Consider the following 15809-nt stretch of genomic DNA (forward strand, 5'->3'; position numbering starts at 1 on the left):
CTGACATATCCTAGAAATTTCTTTAGGAATATCAATATCTTGAAGATATAGATAATTATTTATTGATTATTGGGTTTTTTTAATGTTTATTTATTTTGAGAGAGAGTGTGTATGTGAGAGGGGGAAGGACAGAGAGAGGGAGAAGATCCAAGAAGGCTCCACATTCATGGTGGAGCCCTACATGGGGCTTGATCTCACAACAGTGAGATCATGACCTGAAATGAAATCAAGAGTCGGATGCTTAACCAGCTGAGCCACCCAGACACCCCAATTTTTATTAATTGTTGATATTGGTTATGGTATCTGAAAATTTCTAGATGATAGGTTTTCAAAAATGGATGCTTATAATTAGAATTCTATACAAGATGTATATATTCAAATGAAAAATTACAGATTAAGACCAACTATGTAAAAATGTAGTTCTGCTGAACAAATTATTTAGTTAAAATCTTAATTTGTTGATGTTAATCATTTTAAAATAGAAAATAAAGCAAATAGGAAAATAGAATTTTTTTTAAGATGATTGTTTTTACTGAAAGCTGCATAACAACAACAGAAAAATCAAGGCTATTTATAAAATGTCTGACCGTTGCCTGGTGTTCTAAATGCATATCTTAAGTGGATCTGAATATCTGAATAAAACCTCTGTACTTTTTTAATAACTTTGGCTTTTTGTAGTACAAGCTTACTAAATATTTAACTTTTTTTTTTTCCATCAGGAACATTGATAAACATTTGCTTGTTTTTTAGGTAAAATCTGTAAAAACTGGGTCAGTTTTTTGGACGATGTGCTGCTGCTTATCATATTTCTATATGGTAAGAATTCATTATTGAAATTATAGAAGGTCTGGCAAGTCTTTCACAGTTAGACCAATTCCTCGTCTTCATCATTTTCTTCTCATCCAGACTAGTTCTCCACTTCCTTTTTTCCTAAAATCTTTGGATTTTAATTTTGTTTAATATAGTCCCCTTCATTACTGCTATCCTCTCCCCTACCCCCATCTCTGGAGTATGTATGGACTTTGCTTTAGTGGGGAGGGCTAATAAATGCCAATCCCTCAAATATAATATTTGCAGCAAGTGAAACAATTTTTCTTTTCAGATGTACAACTTTACCTAAATAATGGTGCTATCCTCTAGGTAAACTACCTACGTACTTTTTTCAACAGATTACTTAGGTTGGGGTTCAGAATTACCTCTTCATTCTCCTGCCTTTTTTCCCACACCACAGACTATCATCTAGTAGTCTTGTGCTGAAAACTAGTGATAATTTTAGGTAAGGTTTTGTTTGTTTGTTTTTGAACACATAGCATGGAATTTGTCCATCCAAATTATCCATGCCCCTTTTAAAGTGGTTAAGGCCAGGCACATTCTGTGCGCTTGTACCCAAGTAATAGAAAACTCATTCTCTTTGAAGTTTACATTTAAATTTTGGAGGTAATTCAAAGTCCTTCACTTAGAACCCCTGCTCAATCAGAGTAACATTGTTTTTGGTGTAAAATAGCATGTCAGTGAAGCAGTAAACATGTTCTTTATTGTATACCGAAGGCAATTCATTACAAGTGGTTCTGAAATATTTTAGGTATGGGCAGCATTGTTAGAATGCATATATTAACATCTAGTGTCTTACTGTGTCTGTTGGTCAAATGGTTCTTTCAAGCTTTTGATTATTAATGTACACCCACAACTTTGTTCTTGACAAGAGCTTATTGCCTATTGAATATACTAAAAAAAGTAATACTGTTGGTCGAAAATAAACATTATCTTTACCGAAACAGAGCCAGCTGGTAGAGCATGTAACTCTTGATCTCAGGGTTGTGAGTTCAAGCCCCACATTGGGCATATAGCTTACTTAAAAAAAAAAAAAAAAAAAAAAAAATTTAAAGAACCATACAAAAAAAAATTAGACCAGAACATACTCCGTTATTCTGATAGAACAGTCTAACTTTATGATACATGCTAAACATTAAAATGGAATCTTGATTTGTAATCCATTAGTATGAAATAATTTATACTTAAGGTAGTACCTTTTATTTTGAGTATCTTGAAGCATATCCAGATTATCCAAGAGTTCCTTATACTTCAGTTGTTGGCTGGTGCTAAACATTCATTGTTCTTATTCTCAGTGAAGCTTCTTGCAATGTAGTTATCAAAAGTGAGGGAAGTAAAAGCCTTTCTTTTCCCTTTTAAAAATTTATGATCTGTATCTTAAGAATCCTCACCTTTATGACAGACTTTTTACTACCAATTCAAAATTATAATGTTCTCAGTGTTATTAAGTTTAATCTGACCATTTCTCCAGTCAATATAGAAAAGCATGTTGGATTTATGGGATTATTATTTTAATAATACATAGAAATAGGTTATTATGAAGTAGGCTTCATAAATCAATTTTAAGCATCTGTCACACTTGCTAAAAATCCTAGTGTTTGTTTATATTTGTTCATTATATGTTTAGATTGTCATGACAAATAAAACTGAATCTATTTTTAAAAGCAGACATCTTAAATTATTTAACTTTGCATTTCTTAATCCGTAGGTCTCTGCTTGGGGTGGTTATGTGTTTATCATCAACCTTATTCCACTGCATGTATTTGTGCTGTTACTGATGCAGAGATACAGCAAAAGAGTCTACATAGGTGAGTGATTTGACGTTTGAAATCTCACCTCTAAGAGATGTTTCATTGAACAGCCATACATTTGCACTGAACAGCCATTTCTGTTTGGCCGTATTACTCATAAGAAGGTGAAAATAATTTCATATATATTTTTTTGTTTTTTTGTATCAATAAGGTGGGTCAGGCACTTTTACGTATATACATTGTTACCAACTTCTTGATGAGTTTTTGCTGTTGTAAAAATTAGTCTACAGATACTAGATTTAATATTTGTCAGCCCAGTTTTTCCTTAATTTGGGGGAATGGGTATTCTGTCTTGAAAATCATTCACATATGGGGCACCTGGGTGGCTCAGTCGGTGAAGCGTCCGACTTCGGCTCAAGTCATGATCTCGCAGTTTGTGAGTTCGAGCCCCACATCGGGCTCTGTGCTGACAGCTCGGAGCTGGAGCCTACTTCAGATTCTCTGTCTCCCCCTCTCTCTACCCCTCCCCTGTTCACGCTCTGTGTGTCTCTGTCTCTCAATAATAAATAAACGTTAAAAAAAAGAAAAACTAAAAAAGGAAAAGAAAATCATTCACATATGCATATTATTCAAATTCAGCACAGTCACTGTGAGAGTAAACAGTTTAATAAACTTTTGAAAATCTTTTCTGTATAGTATACGACAGAGTACCTTCGTCCATTTGGGCTGCTAAAACAAAATACCACAGGCTAGATAGCATGTAAACAACAGAAATTTCTCACAGTTCTGGAGGCTGCAGAGTCCCAGATTAAGGTAACAGAATGGTCACGTTTTTGTAAGGGCTCCCTTCCTAGTTCATAGCTGGTACCTATTTGCTTTGTCCTTACATTGTAGAAGGGAGGAACTAGTTCTCTGGACCTCTTTTAAAAGGTTACTAATCCTCAAAGCCCTTACTACCTTACTACCTCCCAAATGCCACCTCATAATACTGATACACTGGCCATTAGGTTTTAAACTTGCGACTTTTGGGAAGGTGAACATTCAGATGAAACCTGTTTTCTGTGAAATCTTTATTTTTTTTCTCTAGGTTTTAAAACATATCTTTTGAATAAGATGCTTAGTGATAGATGTTGTCTCAAATTGTAGAGCTCATTATCCATGATAGAGACAGAACCTTTATAGGTTGAATTAATAAGAGAGAAGTTGTGGTTTGAACCCAATGGCTTAGTAAAATAATACAATTCCAGTATGACAATGTTGTTGGAAAGCAGTAACAGAAAGATAAAGCTTATTTACTTACCTAAAAAAACAAAATCAAACAACAAAGGGGTGCCTGGGTGGCTCCGTCGGTTAAGCGTCCGACTTCGGCTCAGGTCATGATCTCACAGTCCATGAATTCGAGCCCCGCGTCGGGCTCTGTGCTGACGGCTCAGAGCCTGGAGCCTGCCTCATATTCTGTGTCTCCCTCTCTCTCTGCCCCTCCCCTGGTCATGCTCTGTCTCTCTCTGTCTCAAAAATAAATTTAAAAAAAATTAAAAAAAACAACAAAATAAACCCAGTAGTCTGGCAATTCCTCAAAAACTTAATCGGAGAGTTACCCTATGACCCAGTAATTCCACTCCCAGGTATACCCCCAAGAGAATTGACAGTAACTATTCACACAGAAACATGTACACTGATGTACGTTGCAATATTTATTATCCCTAATAGCCAAAAAGTGAAGACACCCCAAGTGTCCACCAACTGATGGATAAATAAAGTGTGTATATTCATATAGTAGAATATTATTTAGCCGTAAGAAGGAATGAAGTACCGATATGTTGTGAGGCTTGAAAACGTTATGCTAAGTAAAATAAGCCAGACACTTAAGTCCATGTATAATTGTAGGATTCTTTTTGTATGAAATGTTCAGAATAGACTAATCCTTAGAGACAGAAAGTAAATAGCTTTAGTGGTTGCCAGAGGTTTGGGGAATGGAAGAGTGACTGCTAATGGGAATGAGGTTTCTTTGGGGATGAGGAAGTGTTCTGGAATTAGATAGTGGTAATAAATACACAACTTTATGACTATAATAAGAAAAAGCACTCTATGGCATATTTAAAAGGGTGAATTATATAGGGTGTATACCATATCAATTTAAAAAGTTCATATATAGTCATTTCAGCATACTTTATAACAGTCACCACTGAAATAATATATTATCAAGTGCTTATTTGATACCACAGACTAAGTTGTTCACATGTATTTAACTCATTTAATTTTCATAACCACATTGTGAGAGAGTAGTGTAGGTACTGTTACTGTCCTTATTTTACAGATGAGGAAGCAAAAAAGGACATAATTTGCTCAAGACCATGTGATTTAGGCCTGAACTTAGAAGTTTTGGCTCCATAGCCCATCATGCTACAAATTACTATTTCTATTAAAACTGTGTGCCTACCATGTAAATAAATACCTTACTGTTGAAATACATTAGCCTGTGATATATCTCTACCCTGAAAACACTGTAAACAGTCTTTAGGATCCAGAAAGGAGAATGACAGATTAAACTTCAAGTCTCAACTTTTAGTTTTAGAGATATGTAAGTAGAGAAAATTTTTAAGTTAAATGTAATAGGGGAGGAACTAAAAATTTAATTTAAAAACTTCTGGGTCTTGATAATTTAATGGTCAGGGGAATAGAGTGGGGAGCAGATTGAGGAATAGACTTGTGAAATGTCCCTGAATCAGGAAGAGGAAGAAGAGCCAAAATAGAAGGAGCTAGATACATACATTGTGAAAGAGGTCAGTCAAATGAAAGGGTTTTCTACATAAAAGTTGAAAACATGAACAGTGTCCAACTTCCCTTGAGTGTTAGTACTAAGATCTAGTAGGGTGAGAATTAAGGAAAGACCTTGTATTTGGCAAATAGGATTTCTATGGTAACTTTACAAAAAGTACACAATTAATACTGCTTTGGTTGGCTCTTGAAAATGTTTCTTCTTTTCAGAGGGAAGAAAACTAAAGTAGTTCAGGGATATTATATGTATGTGTGAAGTTAGATTAGTAAACACCTCAGATAATTTTGTAGTGTTGAGATTCTCTACCCCCACCTTCCTTGTTTTATAGCTTATTCCATTCATATGATTAAGGGTATTTTAGGTGATTTGTATACTCTTTCATAGTTTATACTTTTAAATGGATGGGAAATGATGGTATAGAAAAATCAGCTATTCTCTACTTTATCCCAAATGTATCAAGATTTAAGTTCAATTTAACCTAACTTAATGGTCCTGGAAAATTTGAAGGCATTATAAAGCTACATATAGAGGTTTGTCCTCTGATTTTATCACGTAACATCCTTTGTCTGTAGTTCTCTCTCCTCATGAGCAGAACCATTTAGATAAAGAAAATAATGTTTGATAAATGGCAAACTCATAATCATATAAACCAAATATTTGATTGGGTTCTTAGTATCAAATTAAATGAAGTAAAAATGAATCATTTGAAATAATTATGAAAAATGGTTTTCCCTTTCAGTAGATTTTTTGCACGTGTCTTTAGAATCCGTTGGTAAGCCAGGGAAAACTCAAAAGTTTGTTCACATGTGGAAAGAGGGGCACATGGAAGATAATGTGGATGTATAGGGTATGTGTGGCACAGGAGTGGGGGGTTGAGGGGCAAGGGAAAAGAAAAGCCCCTTGAAATTTATGTGGGAAGAAAGTTAAATTATTTTGTGAAGATATATTTTGTACTTGGTGTATTCACCATATTGGGAAGTGAATTACACACAGTTATGTCACAAATAGGATTCTGATGTTTTAATAAGAAGAAAGAACACCCATATCTTAATTTGCATTTATAGAGAGTGGTTTACAGGTATCGCATAACACTAAGGGATGTAAAATCATTTAACCTTTAGAAATGTTTAATCACGCTTTACATAATAAAGAAATTATTAAAGATATGAAGACATGTTTAGCAGTGTTCATTATGGTGTTACTTATAATTGAAAATAGTTTAAATGTCCAATAGAGAAATTTTAATTTTTAAGTTACACTTAAATTGTAGTGTTGCCAAATCATGAAATATTATGGCATCATTAAATGTAATCTTTTTTGGTATTTGGTGAGTTAGGAAAAAGTTAGTAAAAAGCAGACAGCAAGGATTACTAGTGATACTTTTTCTTCATATTTTTCTCTGCTTTCCAAATTTTCTACAATGAGCATGTACTAAATTCATAATAAATGAGACTTTTTCATTTATAGAAATGTGAATTTTATCTCATGGTTTATTAGAATTAAAATTTTAAATTAGAATAACTTAAAGAGCAGGAAGAAACTAGTTTCTAGTATTGATAAGTGATTTTTAAATGTCACTGAAGAATTTGCTTATTGTGTGTGTTCTTTCGTTGAGGTCATTTGAGTAAGAAGAGAGTAACAGAATCACTTTTTACATTATATCTAAACTACATTTCTATGGTAATATTTGCTGGTGGAACCATCATGTAAAGAGCAAAGTATTATAGACATATACCACATACTTTAGTTCTGTACAAATTGTTCTAGGATTGTAGAGTTTGTGAGTGAAGAAAAGACAATCCTGCTATTGAATGAATTAAAAAGAAAACCAGAGGGGTCCCTGGCTGTGTCAGTCCGTAGAACATGTGACTCTTGGTCTTGGGGTCATGAGTTAAAGCCCCATATTGGGCATAGAGCTTATTTTAAAAACTTTCTTAATTTAAAAAAAATATTTTTTTAAGTAAAACCAATAAATTTTAGGCATCATGTTTATACTTGCCATACATAAACAAAACATATCTAATGCTACACAACAACAGACGTTAAAATTGCATGTAAAAATTCTACAAGCACGTAAAAAGCTTGGAAGCACTAGAATTTAGTTTGCCTAATTTTACCCTTTCTTTCTTTCCTTTTTTTTTTTTTTTTTTGAGGAGCAAATCAGTTCAGTAGAGGATTAAATGTTTAATACTTAGTTTTGTGCTAGCCATTAGGATGCATAGATGATCAAAAGATGGCCCTTTTCTAGGGCCATCAATGTAATTGATATCCGTTAATACATTGTAATCATAGCATATGAACAAAATGGAAATGAGGAGTTTGTGAAGATCAGTTTTGACTTTTAAGTTTCAGGAAGGTCTTGTTAGGCTTTCCATCTGACTGTCCTTCTGAAAGTTTTGGAGATAAATCAAGATCTTGAGAGGAGAAAATAGTATAGAAATAGACTTACAGAGGGTTTGTGATGATGTAACCATAAATGAGAAGTGCCATAACAGGCTAAAGACTATGCACTACAGGGGCACCTGGGTGGTTCAATTGATTGAGTGTCCCACTCTTGATCTCCATTCAGGTCATGATCTCTCGGTTTATGGGATTGAGTCCCACATCAGGCTCTGTGCTGATAACGGGAGCCTGCTTGGGATTCTCTCTGCTCCTTCCCCACTTTTGCTCTCCCTCTCTCTAAAAATAAATAAATTTAAAAAAGAAAAAAAAACTCTTTAAAAAGAGCATGTACTGCAGAACCAAATTAACAGGATTCAATTTCCTGGTCTAGTCACTTACTAGTGGTCACTTTACCACTAGTCACTTACTAGCCGTTTTGGGCAGATTACTTAATTTCTTTATGCCTTAATTAATGTCCTCATGAGTCAAACGGAGATAATAATAATTCCCACCTTGTAGAATTTAAGGATAATGAAAAGTGCTTATAAAAGGGCTAACACAAAGTGTTATTTAAGTGTTGGCCTCTGTTGTTAATGTTAAAATTATGAAGGAATAGCCAGGTAAGAAGAAAAAGTTCTGGGGGCGCCTGGGTGGCTTAGACACTTAAGCGTCTAACTCTTGATTTAGGCTCAGGTCGTGATCTCACAGTTCGTGAGCTTGAGACCCATGTCAGGCTCTGCACTGACATCGCGGGGCCTGCTTAGGATTCGCTCTTTTTCTCTGCCCCTCCCCTGCTTGTGCTCTTCTCAAAATAAATACATTTTTTAAAAAAGAAGAAAGAATGCCAGAGGCCAAGAGGTGATTATAAAGACTGAGGATGACTAAAGATTGTTTTTTGTTTTAAATGTAGATAAACTTTCACCACAGCTATTTTGATTATGAAAAATATAGCAGAGAAATGACACTGGTGTGTTACATAGAGCATCACAGAGCAGTTAAAACACAATAATAGAGTGGTGTGCTTATTTTTATATACAATTTAAAATTTTAAGATAATGTATATAATTGAGAAAGTCAAATATTAACTACAAAGCTTAAAAGCAAAATCAGCAGTTCTTTTCTCTACCTTTTCCTTAATTGGCTTAGTCCTTAAATTCTTATCTTGAGACAACTACTTAGAGTTCTTTCAGTTGTTTCTTTTGGTTTTTACCACGAACGTACTTTCTAAACCACCAATTCCAACATGTGTGGGAGGTTTGCCACACCACCAAACTGTTCCCTGACACCGGCTAAGTGTCCTAACATTCAACTCAATTGTGATATCGTCTACCCTTAGGTACCATCAGATGCCACAGGTTAAGGGTTCAGTCCCATAAGACTGGCCTCTGCTTTTATGCCAGTCACAAGTCCGGGTTGTCACCTGTACTTCTGACCGTATGACTGTAAATCCGAGGTTCCCATGACCTCTTCCTTGGTTTGATTAATTTGCTAGAGTACACGATTACAGGTTTATTATAAAAGGGTGTATGTAATTCAGGAATATGCAGATGGAAGAGATGTATTGGGCCAGGTATGGGGAAAGAGCATTGAGCTTCCCTTCTCTTGCACTCCACTTTCCCCAAATCTCCACTTTCTCAACCTGAAGCTCTTGGAACCCTGTCCTTTGGAGGTTTTATGGAGGCTTCATTACATAGTCATGGTTGATCAAACCATTGGCCGTTGGTGATTGAATTCAATCTTGAGCCCCTCTCCCATCCCTGGAGGTCAGGGGGGTGGGGCTGAAATTCCAGCCTTCCTATCATGTGGTTGGTTCCCTCTGGCAACCAGCCTTCATCTTAGGTGAGGTGCAAAAGTCACCTCAGTAATACAGTAAAAGAACCTTAATCATTCTCCTCACTTAAGAAGTTCCAAGGGTTTTGGGAGCTCTCTGCCAGAACAGTGGATGAAGACCAAATGTTTGTTTCTTATTATAAATCATAGTAGCACAAAATGAAATTCCTGTTTCTTAAAAAAAAAAAAAAATTATGAAGGTGTATTTTTGAGAGAGGGAGACACAGAACATGAGCAGGGGAGGGGCAGAGAGAGAGGGAGACACAGAATCCGAAGAGCCTCCAGGCTCTGAGCTGTCAGCACAGAGCCTGATGCGGGGCTCGAACTCACGAACCATGAGATTATGACCTGAGCCCGAAGTCAGTTGCTTAACCAACTGAGTCACCCAGGCACCCCGAAACTCCTATTTCTTGATTTTTGTTTTCCAATTTTAGATGCTGTTAACCATCTTATTATTTCTACCCTTTTGAGATTTAGCTGCCATCCATCAAATTTCTACTTACACACAAATACACTTTTCTGTCTCTGTTCCTAAGTGCATTGTGTGTGTGTGTGTGTGTGTGTGTGTGTGCGCGCGCAGATTCCATGAGTGTGGAACCCTACATAGAGCTCAATCTCATGACTCTGGGATTGTGCCCTGAGCCAAAATCAGGAGTCAGACGCTCAACTGACTGAGCCATCCAAGCACCCCTAAGTGCATTCTTTTGAAAAATAAAGTCTGATGTCTGTTTAAATAGGAAAAACTACCAATTTTATTTTTTGAAATATCTAGAATTCTTTGTTTTGGTAGTGTCCCTTGAAAAACACCATGAAGGGATTTAATTTTATGAGCTTGAGATCAGAAACAGCTCCCATTTGTTCACATGAAGTTTAAGAGAGAAAATATTTATGACATTGACTCCTCACTGTCTATACAAATACCTTATTAATATATCCCATTCTTAGGCCTTGGGAAGCCTCCTGGAAAGAAGAGTTAGGAGTATTGTGAAATAACAGACTATAGGGCAATAGCATATACTTAGGTGGAGGCTTGGGGTAATCAGAATAGAAGAGAAGTAACATATTTGGTCTTGCACATAACTTGTACTGCCTTAGAGGGCAATTTTCCCAAGAAATTAAGGTTTGCTGCATTTTACAATAAATAAAAACTCAGGAAGGAAAAAATTACAACTAAATAGAATACAATTAGTTTTTTCTCAAATGACTTCTCTAAGTCAGCTAAGAATTCAAAAAGCAACATAAGAATTATGTTTCTTACTACCGAAATGTATTTTGTTTAATTGCCAGTAACGTTTTACAGGCTAGAAATGCTAAATATCAAAGCGGTGTCTGCCATTTCTGCTAATACATAGTTATAGGTAATAAAACATCTTTAAAACCTATTAATTAGCAACTTTTTTAAATTATAAAATAACTCTTAGAAGGGCTTCAGAATGTAAATAAACTAAAATCATTTTGATAGTTTAGATCTCAGATATTGAAAGTAATAAAGGGTTATATAGTTTTGTATTTGTGGCAGATAAATTCTTACCACAATAAAAGATGACGTTTGTAGCCTATAGATGAATTAGATTTTTATAAGGATTGAATATGTCCATATACCATTAAAACATGATTTTCCCATGCTGCATAGAATGTTTACAATTTGTTACTGATATCTTAATCTGACTTTATTGATTTGCCTTTCTTTTTTGTATCTTCAAGGGAACATGAGCCAAGAGCAGACAAACAGGGACTATCATAATTGCCCCTCCCCCAATTTTTGTACCAAGTTTTCATTAAAAATTTCACTAGAATTTGCAATATTAGTTCCATAAAGTGAGTTTTCCAGATGTCTATCTTACAATAGGTAATTGAAACTAATTATCGGAGGAAGTGGATAGGGAAATTTTCTTTAAACTAGTTTATAATAAAACTTTCTCAGTGATTACTTTAGGGGAAAATTTACTTCAGGGGCACACTCGAAGATGCTGTTGCTTCTGCTGCCATCAGTATTGTTAATATAACTCATTATTTCGTTTGCACGGGATTAGTCTTCTACTATCTTCTTACTTTAAGATCCAGGATATTTAGAACAAGTCTTACCTATGATGTAGCAGTAATCATTAGCTTAATCAAAAAAACTTTTTCAGTGAATAGAACCAAGGAATATTCATGTTCTGCAAACTAAACAGAAGCAATAAATCATTTGGTATTCTTATCTAGAAGAACAGATCTGAGATTTCCTTTAAGGGTCTGTTTTACTGAGAATTTTATATTCCGAAGTCCAAAGGTTTGCTTTTGTGTAGTATAAATTAACAGAGTCTTAGTGGTATTAGTTAAATGAATTAAGAAGCCACTTAACCACAATAGTTGACATTAAGAAAAAGATTAAGAAGAATTTAAAAAAGTGTTTTTAGGTTTTTAGTGATAACATGACTTGTGATTCTGCATGGTTTAAAATATTTACTTTGTTTTGTTTATGAGTGAATTGAGGTTGCTGATATTTGTCTATTACTGTTTCTTGGCATATTAAGTTTAGTAACTAAACTTAGCTCTAAAGGTGTTAATTAGGATCATTAATACTTTTATGTTATGTAAAAATTATACATATTTCTTGAGTTCTTCATATAGTCTTTAAACACACACAACTTAGTTTATATTTTAATACATTTCTGTAACTCATCAACCATTGCCAGAAAATAAGTGCGTAATTCTTTCACATGATACAAATAAAACCAACACCCGGATGTTTATTTACTTTCTGCTGTATTCTTGATTTCATCTTATGTATCAGTATGAAATATATATGCTGTTTTTAAAAGTTATCATTAAGTGTCTCTCAAGTGTTTTGAACAAGTCATTGCTGCTTTTTACAAATCGAACTTGTAAAACATCTGTTTCAAAGATTCATTCTCTCCAAAATGAATGATGAGCAGCATTTTTGGAAAAGAAAAATTATTGTTTTTACTGTATTTGTTAAAAATTATATTTCTCTGCTGGTAAAGAAGAATTAATGCTTTTTATGTTTTGTTTCATTTTTAAGCTTTGATTTGTATTTCTTACCATTCTTCATCCTGCTTATTTACCCAGGATTCACAGTAATCAAGTAGTAAAGTATCTTTATAAATCAAAAGCTTCAACAGTCTTACGGTTCTTTAATCATATTTGTTAATAATGAAGCAAGATTGGTTGGATTATAAAATACTTCCCCACTGTGTTTCTTTTGGTTAATATTGCTTTGGTTTAGAGACAATTGGGAAGGCAAAGGAATATTTTGTTAGCCCTTTCCATTAAATATCAACCAGGAGATGAAGCAGCTCAGAAATGCTAAGGTGGTATGGGGTGCCGGGTGGCTCAGTTGGTTAGGCGTCCCGACTTTGGCTCAGGTCGTGATCTCACGGTTCCTGAGTTCAGGCCCTGAGTCAGGCTCTGTGCTGACAGCTCAGAGCCTGGAGCCTGTTTGAGATTCTGTGTCTCTCTCTCTCTGCCCCCACCCCCCCTCCCACGGGTGCTGTCTGTCTGTCTCTCTCTTAAAGATGAATGAACATTAAAAAAATGCTCAGGTGATTTAATAGTGGATCAAAGTTAATGGAAATACAATATTCACAAAATATTTTCCAACTTTAAATAAAAGGAAGTACAGTAGTATAAGTGTAAAGAGTACCATCAACATAGGTCTTTGCTTTGTCAGGGAGGAGGTCCTTAAAGGTTAGTTGGGGAACAACAGGAACTTCTTGAAAACTTAAAATTTTATTTTATTTTATTTTATTTATTTTATTTTTTTTAATTTTTTTTCAACGTTTATTTTATTTTTGGGATAGAGAGACAGAGCATGAACGGGGGAGGGGCAGAGAAAGAGGGAGACACAGAATCGGAAACAGGCTCCAGGCTCTGAGCCATCAGCCCAGAGCCTGACGTGGGGCTCGAACTCACAGAGCGCGAGATCGTGACCTGGCTGAAGTCGGACGCTTAACCGACTGCGCCACCCAGGTGCCCCGAAAACTTACAATTTTAATGGAGCTTGAATCAGAAGTTTCAGTGCCTTTTAATTAATTGTATATAACAACTTATTCGTGCATGTTAAGTCAAGGATGGTAGTTTTCTGTATGAATCTGGCCCTACCCCATACCCTTGGATAAAAAAATAAATATTTTAACAGTGAAAGATAGTTAAGCTCTGTTTAGAAGATTACTATTTGAGTCAAGTCAAACGGTTTTTCTTTGGTGGCAAATAAACAATAATAGAGAATGGCCATTTTTTCTGGAATTCTTCGAGCACATTGGGAGTATCATATGCAGTAGTGAATGCCAGTAACTGTGCTTCCACAGGATGGCAGTGTGGTCACATTTTCATGATGTAATAAATGATTTACAACACTATTGGTATCGTGCATTTTCTTAGAGTTCATTACTCTGATGGAAAGCTTTGTTCTTCTGGTTAAAAGGGTAAGAAAAGTAGGCTAACATGGATGGATTGAAAGTTGTGATAGTCGTAGGTAGTAATTTGGTCAAGTTTCCTAGAGAGTTCATAGGAACAATTAGTGGGGAATGGTTGCTATCTATGGGTTTGTGTTGTTGAGGTCTTCTTAGAACATTAGAGAATGGTACAGATGTTGTCCACTGTCTCTTCAGTGCTCATGTCAAGAAGAGATCTCTCACTCCTTGAAGTTTTTATAGAGCTAGGGTTTTGTTTTTGTTTTTTTAACCTTTGTGACATGTATTTGTTTCATTGTATTATGGTTATTTGTGTACATCTCTGCTTTTCCCAAATAGATGTCTAACGCTTAGAGGATAGGATTGAGGATCCTCTAATCCTCAATTAGAGGATGGGATCTTAATAGGGTTTTTGTATCCTTAGAATGCCTGGACCATAATTACATAAAGTTAATATTTGAATGAATTAATTAGGTAATTTTTAAACACACTGTTAGATGCTGTTGTACAAAGCGTGGAGTTCACTTTGTAGTGAAGTTAAGAATTGAGCGTTATTTCACTATTTCTTTCTACTCAAGTATGTCTAATTCTTATTTTCTGTGTTTTAAAACATGGGTTTTGTAAATGGGATTTAAACTGAGGTACAGAGATGTGTATCTAATTTTACGGATTCAAGGAGGAGGACAGTATTAAGTAAGATGAGTTTGTGATATTTTATATTACCTGGCAAGCAGTCCTGACTTTAATTTAATGGAAGTACTGTCTACGTAGTGAAAAGTGCTATGAGAAGGAACATCTGTTCCCCTATGTAAACATCTCAAGATCAGTGATCCAAAAAATAGGAAATATAGGGAAACATGAATCCAGTTCTCTTAAAAGAAAATGGTGATCTTTGGATTATTGCGTATATCACATTTATCAGCTTTGTATCACTGGTGCAAATCTAATATGTATAGGAGTATTCAAAGGTAAAATATTGTTGAACTTATTTCTATTAATTTAGTTTAATTTGACATTAACCTCTGTTTACAAAATAATACAAATTCACATCCCACCTGGTGTTTTATGTTATCTGAGATTGAGGTTCTTTTTCTTGAATGCCTCTCCATCACTCATTACTAGTGCATCTGCTTCTGTATAGAGTTTTTTTCTTTACCAATGGTAGTGTCTCTATGAAGTTGCATAAAAACACTGAATTGAGAATATTAGAAGGTTTATTCTTCTTTTTGAATAAGTCTGGAAATGAACTTGAGCAAATCCCTGGGAGGAAACTTCAGTAGTTCCCAAGCAAGTGATTGCTAAAGTTTTTATATCGCCAAGCATAGTATAGTCCCATTTGAAGAGAGAGAATATGCATATGAATGTGCTTATGTGTGCTCACCATATCTTTTAGTGATTAATTCTGGAAAAGTAATTATTAAATGACTTAGGGAAGTAAATCAGGCTAGAGACTTTTACTTTTTACTTTTTGTTTGTTGTTACTTTTACATTTAGAACAAACTAGTAATCCATAGAGACAGATGAAGATTTGTATTTACCTTCTGGAATGGGGGGAATAGGGAGCAGCTACTTACTGAATATGGAGTTTTCTTTTGGGGTGATGAAACTGTTCTGGGGCTAGAGTGGTGGTAGTTGCTTAACATTGTGAATGTACTACATGCCTCTAAATTGTTCACTTTTAAATGATTATATATAAATTTCATTTCAGGTTTTTTTTTAAAGGCTTTACTTTTTTGTTCAGCATGTGCCATTTATCATACTTAATCCAAATTCTGTGACAGTGTTATAACATTCAGTGTTCATTAGTATTTATAAGAAAGA

The 15809-nt window shown here is 34.9% G+C and overlaps 1 protein-coding gene across 1 annotated transcript in view; it reads left to right on the forward strand.

Annotated features, from left to right (window-relative positions):
* STT3B (STT3 oligosaccharyltransferase complex catalytic subunit B) overlaps window positions 1-15809 on the forward strand; it is a 108277-nt gene that overhangs the window by 71913 nt on the left and 20555 nt on the right. Inside the window, exons 4-5 of the mRNA XM_043595603.1 lie at window positions 751-816; window positions 2540-2639. Of these exons, the coding sequence (XP_043451538.1) occupies window positions 751-816; window positions 2540-2639 (166 nt within the window). The remainder of the gene's footprint in view (window positions 1-750; window positions 817-2539; window positions 2640-15809) is intronic.

Source organism: Prionailurus bengalensis, chromosome C2 (assembly GCF_016509475.1).
Source record: "Prionailurus bengalensis isolate Pbe53 chromosome C2, Fcat_Pben_1.1_paternal_pri, whole genome shotgun sequence".
Lineage (NCBI taxonomy): Eukaryota > Metazoa > Chordata > Mammalia > Carnivora > Felidae > Prionailurus > Prionailurus bengalensis.